This window comes from Mobula birostris, chromosome 13, assembly GCF_030028105.1.
Source record: "Mobula birostris isolate sMobBir1 chromosome 13, sMobBir1.hap1, whole genome shotgun sequence".
Taxonomy (NCBI): domain Eukaryota; kingdom Metazoa; phylum Chordata; class Chondrichthyes; order Myliobatiformes; family Myliobatidae; genus Mobula; species Mobula birostris.
The window spans coordinates 12,052,130-12,075,346 of record NC_092382.1 but is presented as its reverse complement, the minus strand read 5'-3'; the positions used below and the strand labels follow the sequence as shown (position 1 = coordinate 12,075,346).

The following is a 23,217-nucleotide window of genomic DNA, read 5'->3' as shown; positions in this document are numbered from 1 at the left end:
TCTGCAGCTGAGATGACTGAGTGAATCCCTTCTCACACACTGAGCAGATGAATGGCCACACCCCAGTGTGAACTGACCGGTGTGATTGCAGGTGAGATGACCGAGTGAATCCCTTCCCACAGTCTGAGCAGGTGAATGGCTTCTCCCCAGTGTGAACTCGCTGATGTACCTTCAGTTGGGATGAGCAAGTGCATCCCTTCCCACACACTGAGCAAGTGAATGGCCACTCCCCGGTGTGAACTGACTGGTGACTCAGTAACTGAGATGACAAAGTGAATCCCTTCCCACAATCCGAGCAGGTGAAGGGCCGCTCCCCAGTGTGAACTCGCTGGTGTGCCATTAGGGTGGGTAACTGAGTGAATCCTTTCCCACAGTCCAGGCAGGTGAACAGCCTCTCCCTAGTGTGAACTGTCTTGTGTAACAGTAGGTCGGATGACTGAGTGAATCCCTTCCCACAGTCTGAGCAGGTGAATGGCCTCTCCCCAGTGTGAACTCGCTGATGTACCTTCAGTTCGGATGACTGAGTGAATCCGTTACCACAGTCTGAGCAGGTGAACGGCCTCTCCCCAGTGTGAACTCGCTGATGTACCTTCGGTTGAGATGACCGAGTGAATCCCTTCCCACAGTCTAAGCAGGTGAACGGCCTCTCTCCAGTGTGAACTGGCTGATGTACCTTCAGTTCGGATGAGCAAGTGAATCCCTTCCCACAGTCTGAGCAGGTGAACGGCCTCTCTCCAGTGTGAACTCGTTGATGTAACTTCAGTTTAGATGAGCAAGTGAACCCCTTCCCGCAGTCCGAGCAGGCAAATGGCTTCTCCCCGGTGTGAACTCGCTGATGTACCTTCAGTGGGGATGAGCAAGTGAATCCCTTCCCACAGTCTGAGCAGATGAATGGCCACTCCCCAGTATGAACTGACTGGTGAGCCATTAGGTCAGATGATCGAGTGAATTCTTCCCCACAAATTCAGCAGATAACCAGCCTCCGCCCAGTGTGAACTGAATGGAGTGTCCACAGGTGGAAAGACCGACTGAATCCCTTCTCACACACGCAACAGGTGAATGGCCTTGTCCAGTGTGAACTTGCTAATGTACCTTCAGTTCAGAGGACTGGCTGAATCCATTCCCTCTGTCTGATCAGATGAATGGGTTCCTCCCTGTGTAAAATGATGGGAATGCCAGTCGGTCTGATGATCGAGAGAAACCCTCCCGACAGTCTGAGCAGGAAGGATGGTCGAGTGAATTCCTTGCTCCACTTCTTAAATATCTGGACAGAGACAGCAAAACTGGCGTGTTGTGTTCGAGATTCCAGTAGACAAATTCCTTGTCATTTTTAACCTGTAAAAAAAGATTTACAAAATCCATCAATCAGTGTTGGACAACCTTTCAGATGAGGTCACTTGAGTTGTCAAGGTCTATTCTGGCATCATATTGTTACAGTGAAGTTCAACACAAGTTGGAGAGAGAAATCATCTTGTAACAGGGCACAGAGCTGGAATCTGGAGTGACCATCAAACTCTCTGATGCTCTTTCTGTCTCTATAAGAATGGGGCATTTCTGCCATCTCCAATCTGTGACCTTGCTCAGTTTGACTCTGTCCATTGGTATTATTCCCTGTTCCCACTGAGCTGCATGGGTTCCTGGCCCCACAGTAACTGAAATACTCACACAAATAGCCGGCAGCGCATTCCATGCACCCACCACTCTCTGGGTAAAAAACTTACCCCTGGGATCCCCTAGGTTTCTATTTCCAAGCACCTTAATCTATGCTCCCTCGTGTTAGCCATTTCAGCCCTGGGAATAAACCTCTGGCTATCCACACGATCAATGCTCTCATCATCTTATACACCAAAAAAGGCTCCAAACATAAACAAGAAATTATACATTGCTTTGAGGATTTGGTAGAAGTATACAAAATTTTGAGGGTATAGATAGAGCAAATGCGAGTAGCTTTTTCCACTGAGGTTGGGTGGGATAACAACCAGAGGTCATGGGTCAGTGGGGAAGAATAAAATTTATCGGAAACATTTGGAAAAGCTCTTTACTGAAATGGCCATGAGAGTATGGAATGCACAACTGGTGAATATCAGCTCAGTTTCACCATTTAAAAGAAGTTTGGATGGGAGCCTGGATGGTAGGGGTATGGAGGGCGATGGTCCCGGTGCTGTTAGTTTCATTAGACAGATTAAATGTTCTTTCAGCTTTGACTAGATGAGCCAAATATCCTGTCTCCGTACTGAACTTCTCCATGTTTCTATGACAGAGAAGATGGCCAAACTTGTTTGGAAGGGAAAAGGTAGGAGAGAGAATGAAGCAGCAATGGCTGGAGTTTCTGGGAGCAATTCGGGAGCTGAGTGATCGATACATCCCAAAGAAGTGGAAGCAGTAGAAAGGCGGAAGGACACAACTGTGGATGAAATGAGAAGCCAAAGCCAACATAAAAGCCAAGGAGAGGGCAAACAAAAGAGCAAAAACTATTGGGAAGCTTTTAGAAACCAACAGAAAATGACTAAAAAAAAGATGGATGACCTCGGGGGTGGAATTATGATATTGTAGTCATTTAACAGTCTTGGTTGCACCCGATAGTCTGAGGCATTTAGAGGAACAAAATACCTGGGGCCTCAGTATCTCTTGAAAACCAAGGTTCCCTGCACCAGTAACCTTTTAACTTTTATTTTGGCAGGCACGTACAATCTCTGCACCATCAAAATTTCAATTCTGTAGGCCTCCCACTTACCAAGTACTCCTTTGCCAGAAAACAGCCTGTCCCAAACCACACTTGTCAGATCCTTTCTGAAACCATTAAAATTGAACTTTCTGCAAGTTAGAATCTCAACCCATGGTCCAGACCACTCTTTTTCCATATTTACTTTGAATCTCATAACATTATGATCACTAAATTCTGTCACCAGCCCTGGATCATTTCCTAACAGCTTATTGCACACTTCTACGTCGGGAATTCTACGTACTGATTAAGGGCACATTTGACAAACTCTACCCCAGCTAGTCCTTTTACAGTATGGGAGTCCCTGTCAATATATGGAAAGTTAAAATCATTTACTGAATCAACCTTTGTTTCTTAGCATGGTCTGCGATCTCTCCACAAATTTGTCCCTCAAAATCCCTCAGACCGTCGGGTGCAAACAAGTCCCAATAATGGCTGCAATATCATAATTCCCTGTCCTGAGCTCATTTGGCTTTCCTACGATGCTTCTTGCATTGTGATATACACAGCTCACCACATTCATCGCACCATGCTCAACCATTTGATTGCTGACTCTGTCTGAGGTCTGAACAACATCTGACTGGTGTCAAGAAAACAAACTCTCCCTCATTGTCACAAAAACAAAGGAGCTGATTATGGACGACAGGAGGAATGGAGACAGGCTAATCCCTATTGACATCAATGGATCTGGGGTTGAGAGGGTGAACAGCTTTAAGTTCCTCGGCATAAACATCACCAAGGATCTCACATGGTCTGTACATACTGGCTGTGTTGTGAAAAGAGCACAACAGCACCTCTTCCACCAGAAGCTTGGGATGGGGCCCCAAATCCAAAGAACTTCCTACTGGCACACACATTCCAATAACTTTCCCACTACTGATGTCAGGCTCACAATGTATAATTTCCTAGTTTATTTTTAGAGCCTCTCTTGAACAGTGGAACAACATTGGCTGTTCTCCAATCCTCCAGTACCTCACCTGTCACTCAGAATGATTTAAATATCTGTGCTTGTGCCCCGACAATTTCTGCACTTGTCTGCCGCAGGGTCCTAGGGAACAACTTGTCAGGCCCTGGGGATTTATCCACGCTAATTTGCCTTCAGACAGTAAACTCCTCCATCTCTGTAATCTGTACAGGGTCCATGAAGTTGATGCTGCTTTGCCTCACTTCTATAGACTCTGTGTCCATCTCCTGAGCAAAAAATCTCCCACATCTATTTTGTCTCGTCATATGGATTACCATTCTGATCTTGCAGAGTATTAATTTTTCCCTTGCAATCTTTTCACACTCAACATACCTGCAGAATCCATGAGCATTCTCCTTCACCTTGTCTGCTGAGGCAACCTGATGTCTTCTTTTATTTCTTTCATAAGTGTTCACTTGAATTTCCTGTATCTCATAAGTACCCCATTTGTTCCTATCTGCCTGTACCTGGTATGCACCTCCTTTTTATTGATCTGGGGGAGGAAAGCCAAAGGGGTGATGGAGCTGCATGGTGGGAGGTGGGGGTAGAGGGGGGGGGTTAAACTAAAGTTGCAGGGGGAATGGGAGCCTGAATAACAGAACAGATAGTGGAGGGGTTATGGAGACAGATGTTGTTCAGTCCTCAGACAAATTCAGGAATGAGAAACGTTGAGCATGGTGCAGTAAATATGCTCAATCTTGTATATTTCAATACAAGGAGCAGTGTAGGAAAGGCAGATGTGTTCAGGGCATGGATCAACACCTGGAATTAAGATAATAGGATCTGGCAACTGTGGACTGGGACAGGCTGCTTTATGGAAAAGGTGTGCTTGGTAAATGGGAGGCCTTCAAAGTGAAGTTTTCAAAGTACAAAGCGGGTGTGTGTTTGTCAGAATAAAAGGTAAAGATAGAGACTGTAGGGAACCTTGGTTTTCAAGAGATATTGAGACCCTGGGGAAGCACAAAATGGAGCTGCAGAACAGGGATAGGCAGGCAGGTTCTTATGGAGTATAAGAAATGCAGGAGAACACATAAGAAATTTTAAAAAAAAAGCACAGCAGCTCTTTCACCTCAGACGGCTGAAGAAGTTTGGGATGGGGCCCCAGATCCTAAGAACTTTCTACAGGGACACAATTGAGAGCATCCTGACTGGCTGCATCACTGCCTGGTATGGGAACTGTACTTCCCTTAATCACAGGAACCTGCAGAGAGTGGTGCGGACAGCCCAGCGCATCTGTAGATGTGAACTTCCCACTATTCAGGACATTTACAGAGACAGGGGTGTAAAAAGGGCCCAAAGGATATTGGGGACCCGAGTCACCACAACCACAAACTGTTCCTGCTGCTCCCATCCAGGAAACGGTACAACAGCAAAAGGACCAACAGGCTCCGGGACATCATCTTCCACCAGGCCATCAGACTGATTAATTCATGCTGATACAATTGCATTTCTATGTTATATTGACTGTCCTGTGTACAAACTATTTATTATAAATGACTATAAATTACACATTGCACATTTAGACGGAGACATAATGTAAAGATTTCTACTCCTCATGTATATGAAGGATGTATGTAATAAAGTCAGTTCACCCTCCCCACTATCTGTTCTGTCATTCTGGCTCCCATTCCCCCTACAACTTATTTGAACCACATCACCCTCTCCCCACACTAGCACTAGCGAGCCTCACCACTGGGATATTAGTCCCCTCTCACCCCTTTGACTTTCCTCTGTCAGTGATCCCCCCGACAGTGTCTAAAGTGGGTCCACCTGTTGTTGTGCGGGACGGACACAAGATTACTCTGCGATGGCCATTTCACCTCATTCCCCTTCCCGACTCTCACCCAGTTTCCCGTGTCCCGCACCTGGGGTGTACCTCACCTCTCCTCATCTCACATGGGGGCAGAACAAAGGTGATTTTCTCAACAGCTGATGTCAAAGATTTTGTTCCCTCGGAGGGAAATGGAAATAAATCAGAAAGCGGACATTTACTTTCGGATTTGTTCCGCTTTCACGGTAAATCGCGCCTTGGCCGGGTGACGGATTCATCGGGGATAACGCCCTCTCGGCTGGTCCACCTCGGCTATTGGTTGTAAGAAGTGATTGACATCGCCTCGCACCAATGGGAATAGCGAGGTGCCTGTATCCTCTGTTGACAGCAGTGGGGGGAGGGACTGGTCACGTGATTAGTAGTCCAGCCGTTAAACCGATAAAGCTCGAGCTCACCAGCGCGTGGGTGACGTAAGACACGGCGCACGTGAGGGCAGATCCCGGTGTGGGGAGCCCATCTGTGACGTCAGGCGCGAGCGTGCACCTGTGTGACGTCACCTGTGGGGGAGCGCTCGTATTTAGAAACACCTGAATGGACGTTTCTGATGATTTCGGTGGGACAACAACATTAATCACGGGTTTCATCACTGAATCCAGTGTTGTGAGATGTAAAGTCCCCTGTTATGTGTCCGGCTGTGCTGTGTTGTTGGTGGAGTGGGCAGCCTGGTGTTTGTCTCGATTCGGGTCACAACACCAGAATTGCCAGCGGGGTCCACACACAGTGTATTAGTCAACAGAAAACCTCCCGTCCCTGCAGTCTCTGTCTCCTGGTAAACTCAACACCCTGACAATGTGGACCAGAGACACCCCTTCCTCTCAGAGTCAGGGGATCACTCAGACAGCTGATCGCTGAGAGGAATTATATTTATTGGTCATTAAAGTTCACCCAGATTGGTTTGGACGGATTTGATGTGGAGTTCGGGGTGTCACAGTGAAAGGGCCGGACGGCCGAACTCTCTCCGTTGTCCAAACATCCTTCCAGGTGAGGCGACACTTCACCTGTGAATCTTCCGGGGTCGCCCGTTGTGTCCGCTGCTCCCGATGCGGCCGCCTCGACACTGGTGACACCAGATCCTCCGCAGTTGTGCGGGGTAGGGTTGTGTTTTTTTGGGGGGGATGTTGATGTTATTGTTCCCTTTTGTGCGGGAGGGGTGGGTTTTGGGGGTTGATGATCGCAATGCCGTTCTTTTTATGCGGGGGTGGGGTGGGAGTTTGATTTTTCTGTCTGATCGACTTTCATGCTCTTTCTTTGTTTCGTGGCTCTCTGGAGAATAGAAAAAAAACTCAGCGTTATTTATGGATACCTGCTTTGATAATAAGTAAAGCTTTGAACTATCCGCTCAGAGCGGGACTTCCGGTGTTCAAACATTTTCATTCCCATTCCCATTCCGACGTGTCAACCCATCGCCTCCTCTTGTGCTAAGATGAGGCCACCCTCAGGGTCCAGGATCAGCACCTTATATTCCGTCTCGGTAACCCCCTCCTCAACCTGATGGTATGAATATCGATTTCTCCTTCCGGTGAACAAATCTCCCCCTCACCCCTCCCTCCCACTCCCTTTCTTCCTCTCTGACTTTTCACCCCCTCTCACCTGCTGATCACTTCTCTCTGGGTCCACTGCTCCATCCCTTCCTCCTATTCTCCACTCTCCTCTCCTATTAGATTCTATTTTCTTCTGCAAATGAGCTTTCCCACCTATCTGGCTTCACCTATCACATTCCAGCGAGACATTTCCTCGCCCGCCCCGATTTTATTCAGATATTTCCCCCATTTCATCTCAGTCCTGAAGGAGGGTTCAACTGGAAACGTCGACTGTCGACTCTTTTCGATAGTTGCTGTCCGGCCTGCTGAGTTCCGCCAGCATTTTGTTTGTGTTGCTTTGGATTTCCAGCGTCTGCAGACTTTGTCGTGTTTGTGATTTGCCTCTCCTTTGTCCCTCCCGACTCCGGCCACCGGTGGTGCAGTGGCGAACCTCCTGCTAAACGCAGGCACTTTGCCGGTGTTCCTCCAATACGGGCAGCAGTGAGTTGGGCCTGATCTTGGGTTTGAGCAAATCTTTGAGTGATTATGCAGAAAGTTCGACGTTAATAACTTTTTTTGGTATTTCTGTTTCAGATATTGAAAATTTGCTAGGTTTTCTAAAATTGACTTCTTCCACCTAAGGACACGAACTGACCAATCACCTCTCGTAAGTCACACCCAATTTGTGTACCTGCTCATTTCGTGTACTGGGCAACTTTCTTTGCCCCATTCATGTAATGAGAAGGTATAAAAATTGGGTGTGACATTATAAATATATATATATATTATATATGTGTGACATTATTTATATATGTGTGTGTGTATGTATGTATACACACACATATACAGATATACATATATGCATATACTGGAGGGAGGAGAAGATGGCGATTCGATGCAGTGCGCACGGCCGTTCGGAATGAATATCGTGTGTGCAACTAGGGTGCCGTGCACAATCTGGATTTGATGGAGACAGCCGTGAGAAGCACGGAGGAGCACCTGGAGTAACTTTTGAAATGCCTGCTTCGCTGCCGCTGGTACTGTGCAATGGAGAATCTCCAGAGGGGAAGGTCCCAAATCCCCGGCTTTGCCTATTGCCTGTTGCCGGAGCCGGGGTCGGAACGCTCGGCAGAGATGGTGCTCGGTGCTCGGAGTCGGAGAGCTGGTCGGAGGCTTGGAGTTTTCGGATGGACTCGTAGTCGGACTGTGGTCGGATGCTTCCAGGATGCTGCATCGGCAGGTTGGAGGTTAACTGTCTGCGTGAGATGATGGGACTTTCGAGGGACTTTGAGAATTTTACCGTGCCCATGGTCTGTTCTTCATCAAATTACGGCATTGCTTTGCACTGTTGTAACTATATGTTATAATTATGTGGTTTTTGTTAGTTTTTAAATCGGTTTGTCATGTGTTTCCGTGATATCATTCTGGAAAAAAAACATTGTACCATTTCTTAATGCATGCATTACTAAATGACAATAAAAGAGGACTGCGTGTTCTCATAATCTAATCAAATCTAATCTAATATACATATATATGTGTGTGTGTATTTTATATATATATATATGAATGACTAGGGCTTCTTATAATATCAAGCACTAAACCAAGATGAAAGAAATACATGAATTGCAGAGCTAAAGAGAAATACAGTGGTAGTTTTGACATTAACAAGACCATAGCCTATCAGTGCATTTCAGTGTATAACTGGTACAATAAAACATATAATACTTAATTTAATAATATGACAAAGTATTGCAAGTTTGCACTCACACATTATCAGAAAATATAATTAGCAAGCAAGTAAAGTAACATTGTTTGCTTAAAGCCGTAGGGTTGTAGCTGAGAAAAATTTACTATTGTATTAGCGAGTTCTATGTCAATGCATCGGATGACAGTATTGATGGCCCGCTGGCCAAATGTACGAATGAAGTCGAATATTGAAAGGACTGGATAGAGATGTCGTGGAGGGCTATAGTATCTGGTTATCACAATGCCCTAAATACAACTTTAATATACAAATGATAGGCTTGCTCCCCGGCTTGAGATTCTGAATTGGAGAATGGCGCTTTATTCACAAAATCCTCAGAGCCCACAGTGACCGTGCACTGATCCCAGCAATGGAACCCGCCACTGCAGCCCCACAGTGCACTGTGTACAGATTGCAAAGCTACGAAAGAGTATGGGAATAGCCTCCCCTCCCCCAACTCCGCTCTTTCTGCGTCACCAGCAGACTGGGACATCTCACATCTCGCTGCCTCCGCCAGGCCATTAAACTGTGAAGAACTGTGGTCAGGGACTGATCTCTGGAATATTCCAAACGCTACCTCCTTCCGGTCTGAAAACGACCCACTCATCCAAACACACACTACCGGCAGTTTATCGATCGCCAACGAAAAAGCCTAATCACCTACTCCTGAAGGTCAATACCATTGCTGACTCTGAGTTTACCACCGTCAGATGCCAGGAGGGACATAATAATCAGAAAGTCTCTAGTCGCAGCCGTGTAAATAAAATGTGATCTTAGTGGGTGTGTGGCGCATGCTCAGAATGCGAAGGAGACAGACAAACGGAGCCAAGTCACAGACTGAGGAAGGGGAGGAATGATCCATTTTGATACCGAGAGGGAAGCAGGGAGTTTATTATTGTGCCTGATGCCGGAACTGTAGACAGTTAGAAGATAAAATTTTGTTCCTCCAAATTGTTTTGAGCTGTGACAGTGTTTTATCAGAAGGCACCATGGAGACTAAAATTATCTGAGTTGAAATGTTGTCCTTCACCCACTGACGTGCTTTGTAAACTTTTAACAGGGTAGAAAAGTCAAAGGATTTGTGTATGGGAATCTCAAACACAACAGCACGTTGGTCCCGCTGTTTCTGTCAGTTCACCAGCGCTTGAATGTCGCCGATCCTTGAATGTGGGGACGGAGATGCTGGAGAAGACGGCGCCCCACTCGCTGCAAGGAGAGCCCGGTCACGTGTCCATGTCCGTGATCTGATTGGATACATTGCCATGACGTTGATAGCAGTGTGACGTCATTCACTGGCTCTCATTTTGGAAGGGATTCAGTGGGACATCCCAGATACACCAACAGCTTCGCCCTGGGAAGCGGCCGTTCACCTGCTCCGTGTGTGCGAAGAGACTCATTCAGTTAACCCACCTTGTGATGCTCCGTGAGTTCACAATAAATAGAGACCACATTTCTGCCCGGAGTGAGTAAAGAGATTTACTCAATCATCCCAGCTGCTGCAACACCAGTAATTTCACATCAGGGAGGAAGGTCAAATTAGCTCCGTGTTAAATCACGGTGACTGACGGCAGCTGCAGGTTCATGAGGGATTGTTACTGACAGATTCTGCAGTTCTTGCGGCTGCTCATCGCACCCAGGACTGAATCCTGGTCACTGAGGATTGGAGGAGTCCGTTCTGCTGATGTTATCCTTAAACTAGACTGATGTTTAATATTGTGGATCTTTGAAAGATAAATCAGTTCTGTATCATATCCTGTGTAATTACTGTCTCTACCACACTCACAACGTACACTAGAGAGGCCACTCAGCCCGTCTGATCCCTGCCCATGTTTCTGTTCCATATCAGTATATGAACATCTATCCTTGCTGTTCCCCTCTCACCCTCCCTGTGATGACAGGTTGCAGCCAGTTATCACTGCGTGGGATAGGAGACTTCCCTTGAATTTCATAAAATTCATAGAAATCATAGAAATCTACAGCACATTACAGACAATTTGGCCCGAGGTTGTGGGTAACTTACTCTAGAAACTGCCGCGAATTACCCTACCGCATAGCCCTGCATTTTCCTAATCTCCATGTAGCTATCTAGGAGTCTCTTAAAAGACCCAATTTTATCCGCCTCTACCACCGTCGCTGGCAGTGCATTCCACACACACACCACTCTTTGTTTAAAAAAAAACTTAGCTCTGACATCTCCTCTCTACCTCCTTCCAATCACCTTAACCCTATGCCTCCTCATGTTGGCCGTTTCAGCCCTGGGAAAAAGCCTCTGACTATCCACACGACCAATGCTTCTAATCATCCTATACGCCTGCATGAATGTCCTGCATGATTTTCTCCAGTCTGCATAAGACGACGAGCTCACTGTGGTTTTGATTTTCCCCAGGGCTCAGGACGAAGTTGGTTAAACTCCTTCTTCCCTGCTGTTTTCAATGTTTGGGTCATTTTCACTCATTTCAAAGGACTGTGCTTCAGACAGCTGGGTTGTTGCAATGCACCTCTAAAGTTTGGCAGCAGACTAGCGAGTGAATCTTTGAATGTGCAGAGTCAGAAACCAAAGGGTTGCCAGCCTGAGTCAGGGCTCTGGGGCTCAAGAGAGAGATGGGGTCTGGCGTTTATGAGGAGGAAGAAGAATGAGACCAGCATGATGTGGCAACAAATGAAAGATCAGAAACATTTGGAAACTGCTTGATCGAAAAAAAGATGGTTATTTTTTGCAAATTACTGGTGGAAATCAACAGATCAGGCAGCAAATGTGGAGAGAATAAATAGACAACATTTAGGCCGAGCTCCTTCAACATGCCTGGACTGTATACTCCTCTGCTGAGCTGCTGCCTGAACTGCAGAGTTCCTCCAGCATTTTGTGTGTGTGCGTCTCTGTATTTCCAGCAACTGCAGAATCTCTTGTGTTTCATATCTGTATTTGTAAGAGGATTGTACTTTGGCATTAGATACACGTTGATATTAAGTAAATTGTTTATGGGAGCCACTTTCTGCGTTAAAACAGCTGCTGAATTTTCTATACACACAAAAAAAACTGAGATATGGACATGAAACCGGTGCTTGCAGACACTGTTAATGGCACCGTGATTACCCATAAAACCCTGCGTATGAAGTTTCGCTGCCGCTGAAGCGCCGATCAAATGCGCAGGCGTCTGGATCGATGACGTTCGAATGCACGCATGCGCACATAATACAGAGGGCCTCAGGCGGATCGGTGCAGGTAAGAGGAAATTGGCGGGCGGTTATTTGTCAACACCGACTTCGGGTAGTTGCTGTGACTCCGGACTCCGTGACCCGCAATCCCGGGACAGTCCTGCTCTCTTCCCTCTCTCTCAGCCCCACCATCCGTACACGGGCCCCGGGGAGCTTCCGGCTGATGAGGGAATGGGAACCGATGGGTCTCTCAGACAGAGCTGAGCTCCAGCTGTCTAAATGCAAGGATCGGGAACTCGGAGAAAGGGAACAAAATCTTTTACATCAGCTGTTGTGAAAATCACCTTTGTTCTGCCTCCAGTCACAAACAGGAGAAAATCTGCAGATGCTGGAAATCCGAGCAACACACACAAATTGCTGGAGGAACTCAGCATTAGTACTCTTTTCCATAGATGCTGCCTGGCCTGCTGAGTTCCTCCAGCATTTTGTGTCTGTTGCTTGTTCCACCCCCTCTTGTTCTGGACTTTTCTACCCGTGAGAACATGTTTTGTCCCACTCTCTCTGGGTACATAATGATATCAAACACCTTTGCCCTGGGCAACAAGTAGCTTTCACATCACAAATGTGCCAGACTCCAATGAGACAGACTACTGCCCTTCCCTTCATGTTCATTGGCATTGCCATCACTGAGTTCACCACCGTCAGTCACCTGGGGGAGGGTTCAGGGGAAATATTTATGTACAATACAGAAACTGGTGTTACCTGTGTATATTGTGGTGATGCAAAAGTTACTGGAGAATTTACAAGTGGGAAGAAGTGGAGTGATATTTGGAAATCTGACCTTTTTAAGAGTCATTTAGCAAGCAAACCACATATGGACGGTGTGGAACAGTTGTGGAGAGAAAATCCTTCATTACCCGCTACAGGCCGACTATACAGGTTGTGTGAGAGTGCAGATGAACTTGATCAAACCCATAGGACATCACAGTTCTTATTGACAGTGATTTGCTAGCTGTTAAAATGAATGGCTCTCTATTTAAAATTCACTGTGCACGTATTGTCACTGAGTAAAAAAATGCACAGTAGAAGCTTTATGTGCACACTGGTCATTACAAATTAGAGGGGACATTGGTGGGAAGGTGGGGAGACCTCCAGTGTCCTTGATGCCCTCACTTACAAGATGTACATCCAGCTGCAGCTTGTAACCCTGCACTTTACGTAGTTGGAACTTGAAATGGATGAATTTTGGATCAGCTGGGAGTTGGAAGGGGTAATAGATATGACATGAAGAGAGGTGAGTTACACCCAAGGTGCGGGACACAGGAAACTGGGTGAGAGTCAGGAAGGGGAATGAGGTTAAATAGCCATTGCAGAGTACTCTTGTGTCCAACCCGCCAACAACAGGTGGACCACTTTAGAAACTGTTGCAGGGGATTACCTGGTAGAGGAAAGTCAAAGTGGTGATAGGGGATTTGTTAGGGGAACAGAACAAGAGGGGACCAATATCATAGTGGTAAGGCTTGCTAGTGCTAGTGTGGGGAGAGGGTGATGTGGTTAAAATAAGTTGTAGGGGGAGTGGGAGCCAGAATGACAGAACAGAGAGTGGAGAGGCTGAATTGAATTGAATTGACTTTAATACATACATCCTTCATATACATGAGGAGTAGAAATCTTTACGTTACATCTCCGACTAAATGTGCAATGTGTAATTTATAGTCATTTATAATAAATAGTTTGTACATAGGACAGTCAATATAACATAGAAATGCAATTGTATCAGCATGAATTAATCAATCTGATGGCCTGGTGGAAGATGATGTCCCGGAGCCTGTTGGTCCTTTTGCTGTGGTACCGTTTCCTGGATGGTAGCAGCAGGAACAGTTTGTGGTTTTGGTGAATTGGGTCCCCAATATCCTTTGGGCCCTTTTTACACACCTGTCTCTGTAAATGTCCTGAAATAGTGGGAAGTTCACATCTACAGATGTGCTGGGCTGTCCGCACCACTCTCTGCAGGTTCCTGCGATTAAGGGAAGTACAGTTCCCATACCAGGCAGTGATGCAGCCAGTCGGGATGCTCTCAGTTGTGTCCCTGTAGAATGTTCTTAGGATTTGGGGCCCCATCCCGAACTTCTTCAACCGTCTAAGGTGAAAGAGGTGCTGGTGTGCTTTTTTCACAACACAGCCGGTATGTACAGACCATGTGAGATCCTCGGTGATGTTTGTGCCGAGGAACTTAAAGCTGTTCACCCTCTCAACCCCAGATCCATTGATGTCAATAGGGGTTAGCCTGTCTCCATTCCTCCTGTCGTCCACAATCAGCTCCTTTGTTTTTGTGACAATGAGCGAGAGGTTGTTTTCTTGACACCAGTCAGATGTTGTTCAGACCTCTGACAGAGTCAGCAATCAAATGGTTGAGCATGGTGCAATGAATGTGCTGAGCTGTGTATATCACAATGCAAGAAGCATTGTAGGAAAGCCAGATGAGCTCAGGACGGGGAATTATCATATTGTACCTTGGTTTTCAAGAGATATTTAGGCCCCAGTTATTTTGTTACTCTAAATGCCTCAGACTGTTGGGTGCTACCAAGACTCATTAGTGACTACAGTAACATAATTCCACCCCCTGAGCTCATCTGACTTTTTTTTTAATCGTCTTCTGTTGGTTCCTAAAAGCTTCCCAATAGTTTTTGCTCTCTTGTTTGCCCTTTCTTTTGCTTTTATGTTGGCTTTGGCTTCTCATTTCAGCCACGGTTGTGTCCTCCTGCCTTTCCAATGCTTCCACTTCTTTGGGATGTATCTGTCACTCAGCTCCCGAATTGCTCCCAGAAACTCCAGCCATCGCTGCTCCATTGTCACTCCTACCTTTTCCCTTCCAACCAAGTTTGTCCAGCTTGTCTGTCATAGAAACATGGAGAAGTTCAGTGCAGAAACAGGGTATTTGACCCATCTGGTCAATGTCGAAAAAACATTTCATCTGTCTAATGCAACTACCTTCACCAGGAACATCGCCCTCCATACCCCGACCATCCAGGTACCTATCAAACTTCTCTTAATTGTGAAATCAAGCTCATATTCACCACTTGTGCTGACATCTCATTCCACACTCTCACGACCATTTCAGTGAAGGGCTTTTCCACGTGTTCCCATTACATTTTCTCCTTCCCCACTTACCCATGACCTCTGGTTGTCATCCCTCCCAACCTCAGTGGAAAAAGCTGCTTGCATTTACCCGATCTATACCCTCATAATTTTGTATACTTCTAACAAATCTTCAAAGCAATATATAATTTCTTTGTTTATGTTTGGAGCCTTTTTGAGGTGTATAAGATGATGAGGGGCATTGATCGTGTGGATCGCCAGAGGTTTTTCCCCAGGGTTGAACTGGCTAACACGAGGGGGCATAGTTTTAAAGTGCTTGGAAATAGATACCAAGGGGATGTCAGGATTAAGTTTTTTTTACACAGAGAGTGGTGGGTGTGTGGAATGCACTGCCAGCAACGGTGGTCGAGGCAGATACAATAGGGTCTTTTAACAGCCTCTTAGATAGGTACACGGAGCTCAGTAAAATAGAGGTCTATGTGCTAGGGAAATTCCAGGCAGTTTCTAGAGTAAGTTTCATGGTTGGCACAACATTGTGGGCTGAATGGCCTGGAATATGCTGTAGATTTCTATGCTCTATGTTGAAGAGCGAAATGACTTTGGCTATCCTACAATCCTCAGATAACTCCCCTGTCACTAAGGATGATTTAGTTATATCTGCTAAGGCCCCAACGACTTCTGCACTACCTCCCGTGGGGTCCAAGGGAGCACCTTGTCATGCCCTGGAGATTTATCCACCCTAATCTGCCTCAGGATGGCAATCATCTCCTCTTCTTTAATCCGTACAGGGTCCACGATTTTAATGCCGCTTTTCCACAATCCCATAGACCCTGTGTCCATCTCCTGAGTAAATGAGATGAAAAATATATTTGAGATAGAACCATAGAAACTACAGCACAGAAACAGGCCCTTTGGCCCTTCTTGGCTGCACCAAACCATTTTCTGCCTAGTCCCACTGACCTGCACACGGACCATATCCCTCCATACACCTCCCATCCATGTATCTGTCCAATTTATTCTTAAATGTTAAAAAAGAACCCGCATTTACCACCTCGTCTGGCAGCTCATTCCATACTCAGATCTCCCCCATCTGCTTTGGTTCCACACATGGTTTGCCATTCCGGTCTTCCAGAGGACCAATTTTGTGCATTGCAGTCCTTTTGCTCTTAATCTATCTCCAGAATCCCTGAGGATTATCCTTCATCTTTTCTGCGAGGGGAATCTCATGCCTTTTAGCCATCCTGATTTATTTCTTATGTGTTCTCTTGCATTTCTTAAACTCCATAAGAACCTACCTGCCTGTCCCTGTTCTGCAACTCCATTTTGTGCTTCACCAGGGTCTCAATATCTCTTGAAAACCAAGGTTCCCTACAATTTCTATCTTTACCTTTTATTCTGACAGGCACATACCCGCCTTGTACTTTCAAAATTTCGGTTTGAAGGCCTCCCATTTACCAAGCGCACCTTTGCCATAAAGCAGCCTGTCCCAGGCCACAGTTGCCAGATCCTAGTGTCATAATTCCAGATGTTGATCCATGTCCTGAACACATCCGCCTTTCCTACGCTGCTCCCTGTATTGAAATGTACAGGATTGAGCATATTCACTGCACCATGCTCAATGTTTTTAATTCCTGACTTTGCCTAAGGACTGAACAACATCTGTCTCCACAACACCTCCACTATCTGTTCTGTTATTCAGGCTCCCATTCTCCCTGCAACTTTAGTTTAACCCTCCCCTACTCCCACCTCCCACCATGCAGCTCCATCACCCCTTTGGCTTTCATCTCCCAGATCAATAAAAAAGAGGTGCATACCAGGTACGGGCAGATAGGAACAAATGGGATACTTATGAAGTACGGGAAATTCAGGTGAACACTTATGAAAGAAATAAAAGAAGGCATGAGGTTGCCCCAACAGACAAGGTGAAGGAGAATCCTCATGGATTCTGCAGATATGTTAAGTGCGAAAAGATGGCAAGGGGAAAAATTAATTCTCTGGAAGGTCAGAATGGTAATCGATATGAGGAGACAAATAGATGGGGGAGATATTTTCTGCATCCGTATTTACTCAGGAGATGGTCACAGAGTCTATAGAAGTGAGGGAAAGCAGCATCAACTTCATGGACCCTGTAAAGATTACAGAGATGGAGCTGTTTGCTGTCTGAAGGCAAATTAGCATGGATAAATCCCCAGGGCCTGACAAGTTGTTCCCTGGGACCCTGCGGAAGACAAGTGCAGAAATTGTTGGGGCCCAAGCACAGATATTTAAGTCATCCTTAGTGACAGGTGAGGTACTGGAGGATTGGAGGACAGCCGATGTTGTTCTGCTGTTCAAGAAAGGCTCTAAAAATAAACTAGGAATTTATACATTGGTGAGCCTGACATTAGTAGTGGGAAAGTTATTGGAATGTGTGTGCAGGAGACGGATATACAAGTATTTGGATTGATGTGGACTGATTAAGGATAGGCAGCAGATCATGTCTATCCAATCTTATAGAGTCTCTCGAGGAAGTTATCAGGAAAGTGGATGAAGGCAAGGCAGTGGATGTTGTCTACATGGACTTTAGCAAAAGCACTTGACAAATTCTCATATGGGAGTTTGGTCAAGAAGGTTCAGTCACTCAACATTCAAGATGAGATAGTAAATTGGATGAGACACTGTCTTTGGGAGAAGCCAGAGTGTGGTAGCAGATGGTTGCCTCTCTGACTGAAGGCCTGTGACTAGCGGTGTGCCACAGGGATCAGTGCTGGATCTGTTACTGTTTGTCACCTATATCAGTAATCTGGATGATAGTGTGGTTAACTGGATCAGCAAATTTGTGGATGACACCAAGACTGGGGGTGTAGTGGACAGTGAGGAAGACTATCATGGCTTGCAGTGCGACCTGGACCAGATGGAAAAATGGGTGAAGAAATGCAAAATGGAATTTAATGGAGACAAGTGTGAGGTGTTGCATTTTGGTAGGACCTAGAATTGCACAGTGAATGGTCGGTTACTGAGTAACGCTGTAGAAGGAAGGGATCTGGGAATACATGTCCATAATTCACTGAAAGTGGTGTCACAGTTAAATAGGGATGGAAAGAAAGATTTTGGCATATTGGCCTTCATGAACCAAAGTACTGAGTACAGGAGATGGATGTTATGTTCACACTGCACGAGACATTGGTGAGGCCTAATTTGGAGTATTGTGTGCAGTTTTGGTCACCAACCTACAGGAAAGATGTAAAAGGGGTTGAAAGAGTTCAGAGAAAATTCATAAGGATGTTGCTAGGTCTGGAGGACTTGGGTTATAAAGAAAGATTGAACAGGTCAGGACTTTATTCCTTGGAATGTAGAAGATTGAGTGGAGATTTGATGGAGGTATACGACGATTATGAGGGTTCTCGATATGGTAAGTGCAAGCTGGCTTTTACCACTGAGATGGTGGGTCTACAACTAGAGGCCATGGGTTAAGGGTGAAAGGTGAAACGTTAAGGGGAACATGAGGGGAAACTTCTGCACACAGACCGTCATCCGGGTGTGGAATGAGCAGCCAGCACAAGTGGTGAATGCGAGCTCAATTTCAACATTTAAGAGGTTTATATACGTACCTGGATGGTAGTAGTATGGGATTGGGCAGTTTAAATAGTTCAGCACAAACTAGATGGCCCAAAGGGCTTGTTTCTGTGTTGTAATTTTCTATGACTGTGAAAAGAACCTGAAATAATACAAAAATTCACTCTAAGTCCTTTTAACAGCTGTGTGGACCAACCATTCATCTCAGCAGGAATTTTTTATATGGTGTTAAAACTGTGGCACCTTAAGTTAATAATACAAGAAAACCCCAGTTGCATGTCAAGAAAGACTATTTGCGTGAGAGTGTTTCAGTTACTGTGGGGCCAGGCACCCATGCGGCTCAGCAGGAACAGGGAATAATACCAATGGAGAGAGTCAAACTGAGCCAAGGAACAGACTGGAGATGGCAGAAATGCCCCATTCTGATAGAGACAGGAAGAGCATCAGGGAATTGATGGTCATTCCAGATACCAGCACTGCGACCAGTCAGAAGATGATTTCTCTGTCCAACTTGGGTTGAACCTCACTGTAACAGTGTGATACCAGAACAAACCTTGGCAACTCAAGTAATCTCATCTGAAATGTTGTCCTTCACCCATTGATGGATTTTGTAAATCTTTTTACAGGTTAAAACGAGAAGTAATTTGTCTCCAGGAATCTCAAACACCAGTTTTGCTGTCTCTGTCTAGACATTTAAGAAGTGGAGCAAGGGATTCAATCAACCATCTTTCCTGCTCAGACAGTGGGGAGGGATTCACTTGATCATCTGACAGACTGGCACAGTCGTCATTCTACACAGGAGAAAGGCCGTTCACCTGCTCAAACAGTGGGAATCGATTCACTGGGTCATCTCAATTGAAAGTACATCAGCAAGTTCACACTGGGCAAGGCCTTTCACCTGTTCTGTGTGTGAGAAAGGATTCAGTCAGTCGTCTCACCTGTGGACACACCAGTCAGTTCACACCGGGTAGATGCTGGTCATCTGCTGAATTTCTGGGAAAGGATTGACTCAGTCATTTGACGTAATGGCTGACCAGCGTGTTTACACCGGGGAGTGGACGTTCACCTGCTCAGACTGTGGGAAGAGATTCACTCGGTCATCCCACCTACAGAGTCATCAGCGAGTTCACACTGGGGAGAAGCCATTCACCTGCTCAGACTGTGGGAAGGGATTCACTCAGTCTTCCACCCTACTGGTACATCAGCGAGTTCACACTGGGGAGAAGCCGTTCACCTGCTCAGTATGTGGGAAGAGATTCACTCGGTCATCCCACCTACAGAGTCATCAGCGAGTTCACACTGGGGAGAAGCCGTTCACCTGCTCAGTCTGTGGGAAGAGATTCACTCAGTCATCCACCCTACTGTTACATCAGCGAGTTCACACTGGGGAGAAGCCGTTCACCTGCTTAGTCTGTCAGAAGAGATTCAGTCGGTCGTCCCACCTACAGTGTCATCAGCGAGTTCACACTGGGGAGAAGCCGTTCACCTGCTCAGAATGTGGGAAGAGATTCTCTGAGTCATCCCACCTACGGAGTCATCAGCGAGTTCACACTGGGGAGAAGCCGTTCACCTGCACAGAATGTGGGAAGAGATTCACTCAGTTATCCAACCTGCAGAGTCATCAGCGAGTTCACACTGGGGAGAAGCCGTTCACCTGCTCAGTCTGTAGGAAGGGATTCACTCGGTCATGCGACCTACAGAGTCATCAACGAGTTCACACTGGGGAGAAGCCATTTCCCTGCTCTGTATGTGGGAATAGATTCACTCGGTCATCCGACCTACAGATTCATCAGCGAGTTCACACTGGGGAGAAGCCGTTCGGCTGCTCAGAATGTGGGAAGAGATTCTCTGAGTCATCCCACCTACGGAGTCATCAGCGAGTTCACACTGGGGAGAAGCCGTTCACCTGCACAGAATGTGGGAAGAGATTCACTCAGTTATCCAACCTGCAGAGTCATCAGCGAGTTCACACTGGGGAGAAGCCGTTCACCTGCTCAGTCTGTAGGAAGGGATTCACTCGGTCATGCGACCTACAGAGTCATCAACGAGTTCACACTGGGGAGAAGCCATTTCCCTGCTCTGTATGTGGGAATAGATTCACTCGGTCATCCGACCTACAGATTCATCAGCGAGTTCACACTGGGGAGAAGCCGTTCACCTGCTCAGTCTGTGAGAAGGGATTCACTCACTCTTCTGCCCTAATGATACATCAGCGAGTTCACACTGGGGAGAAGCCGTTCACCTGCTCGGAATGTGGGAAGAGATTCACTCGATCATCCAGCCTACAGAGACATCAGCGAGTTCACACTGGGGAGAAGCCATTCACCTGCAAAGAATGTGGGAAGGGATTCACTCAGTCATCCCAACTACTGGCACATCAGTCAGTTCACAATGGGCAGTGACCGTTGTTATGAATCCCTAGGTTTCATTTGCTGTGGGCTGTCATTTTAAGAGGGAGAGAGATTAAGGCGAATCAGTCTGACTCGCATCTCGTTTACATCACTCACAGCTTGTTTAGTTTTAACCGAGGACACAGACACTCAGAGTCAGGTGGAGATAAAGGAGGAAAAATGGAAGGTTCAAAACAAGGGAACGAGTGGCCAAGGGTCACTGTTTAGAACTTTCCTCTGCCCACAAGGTTGGGTTAATTATCGATTCAGCATACATTGAATGTGTGGTTGTCACCTCGTTTGATCTATAGGAGTGGATCGGATTTGGGGTATCCTGTGAAGACCACTTATGTGTTAACCCTTGCCTGGGTGTGGTGTGGTAATTCACTTGAAGACGATACCCCTTGTGACAAGTCACTTTTGGTGATAATTCGTATGTGGATTTGGAACAACGATGGATAAATTCTACAGCAACTGTTCTCTCGTTTTACCACCGTGGAAACTGTGGAATTTGACATAATTGCCTTCTCTCAACATTTACCCTGGATTACAAATATCTCTCTCTCATCACCTATTCTGTGATTGAGCTGAACTTTCATACTTTACCGTCTCAAGACTCCAAGCCTTGTTTCCCCCGAGCTCAGTAGGGTGGGAGTTATATTTACACACATATATACACATACCACTGTTAACTATTGTTTATAGAACATAGAATAGTACAGCACAGTACAGGCCCTTCGGCCCACAATGTTGTGCCGACCCTCAAACCCTGCCTTCCATATAAGCCCCCACCTTAAATTCCTCCATATATCTGTCTAGTAGTCTCTTAAACTTCACTAGTGTATCTGCCTCCACCACTGACTCAGGCAGTGCATTCCACACACCAACCACTCTCTGAGTAAAAAACCTTCCTCTAATATCCCCCGTGAACTTCCCACCCCTTACCTTAAAGCCATGTCCTCTTGTATTGAGCAGTGGTGCCCTGGGGAAGAGGCGCTGGCTATCCACTCTATCTATTCCTCTTATTATCTTGTACACCTCTGTCATGTCTCCTCTCATCCTCCTTCTCTCCAAAGAGTAAAGCCCTAGCTCCCTTAATCTCTGATCATAATGCATACTCTCTAAACCAGGCAGCATCCTGGTAAATCTCCTCTGTACCCTTTCCAATGCTTCCACATCCTTCCTATAGTGAGGTGACCAGAACTGGACACAGTACTCCAAGTGTGGCCGAACCAGAGTTTTATAGAGCTGCATCATTACATCGCAACTCTTAAACTCTATCCCTCGACTTATGAAAGCTAACACCCCATAAGCTTTCTTAACTACCCTATCCACCTGTGAGGCAACTTTCAGGGATCTGTGGACATGTACCTTGAGATCCCTCTGCTCCTCCACACTACCAAGTATCCTGCCATTTACTTTGTACTCTGCCTTGGAGTTTGTCCTTCCAAAGTGTACCACCTCACACTTCTCCGGGTTGAACTCCATCTGCCACTTCTCAGCCCACTTCTGCATCCTATCAATGTCTCTCTGCAATCTTTGACAATCCTCTACACTATCTACAACACCACCAACCTTTGTGTCGTCTGCAAACTTGCCAACCCACCCTTCTACCCCAACCTCCAGGTTGTTAATAAAAATCATGAAAAGTAGAGGTCCCAGAACAGATCCTTGTGGGACACCAGTAGTCACAATCCTCCAATCTGAATGTACTCCCTCCACCACTACCTATCTTGCTTAAGTTATTATATTAGAAGTAGATACTAATAAAGATAGTGGTTTTAACATCAAAACCAGACTCCAGGTGTAGTCTATTGCTGCTGGTTCATTTTTAAAGTGTTAGGGTTCATAAAAAAATTGGGGCCTGCATCCTGGATATGAACAGATTTGGGGCCGTATAGATTACTTATCGATTTCATTGGTGAAATCCCTTTTGATTTACTTGTGTGTAGAAAATGAGAAGCAATGGATGTTGATACATGTCTGGAAGCGCCAACCTCTGAGGCATTAGAGGACGCCAGAAGGATTGAACTATTGAGTATTGCTAAAAGGTTAAAACTTGCTAAGATGAAATTGACAATGAGGAGGTCACAGATGCAGAGGATAATAGCTGAGTATTATGTATCTGAGGGTGTGTTTAAAGTGGAAGAGTTGGAGGTGTTTCCTGAAAGTAAACCTAGTGAGCTTGAGCTCCCGTACAAGTTAGAAAAAATAAAGATGGAGGTTGTGGAAAGGC

The 23,217-nt window shown here is 46.0% G+C and overlaps 2 protein-coding genes across 2 annotated transcripts in view; one reads left to right on the top strand and one right to left on the bottom strand.

The window, feature by feature from the left end:
- LOC140207810 (uncharacterized) overlaps nucleotides 1–23,217 on the bottom strand; it is a 174,981-nt gene that overhangs the window by 118,498 nt on the left and 33,266 nt on the right. Inside the window, exon 3 of the mRNA XM_072276373.1 lies at nucleotides 242–832. Within this exon, the coding sequence (XP_072132474.1) occupies nucleotides 242–832 (591 nt within the window). The remainder of the gene's footprint in view (nucleotides 1–241; nucleotides 833–23,217) is intronic.
- On the top strand, nucleotides 11,976–21,289 carry LOC140208375 (uncharacterized). The gene is made up of 2 exons (XM_072277017.1): nucleotides 11,976–12,004; nucleotides 19,218–21,289. The coding sequence occupies exon 2, from the start codon at nucleotides 19,617–19,619 to the stop codon at nucleotides 20,991–20,993; it is 1,377 nt and encodes a 458-aa protein (XP_072133118.1). The 5' UTR covers nucleotides 11,976–12,004; nucleotides 19,218–19,616; the 3' UTR covers nucleotides 20,994–21,289.

Excerpts from the sequence above, each read along its gene's own strand:
- LOC140208375 (XM_072277017.1), top strand. The coding sequence starts at position 19,617 with ATGGCTGACCAGCGTGTTTACACCGGGGAGTGGACGTTCACCTGCTCA.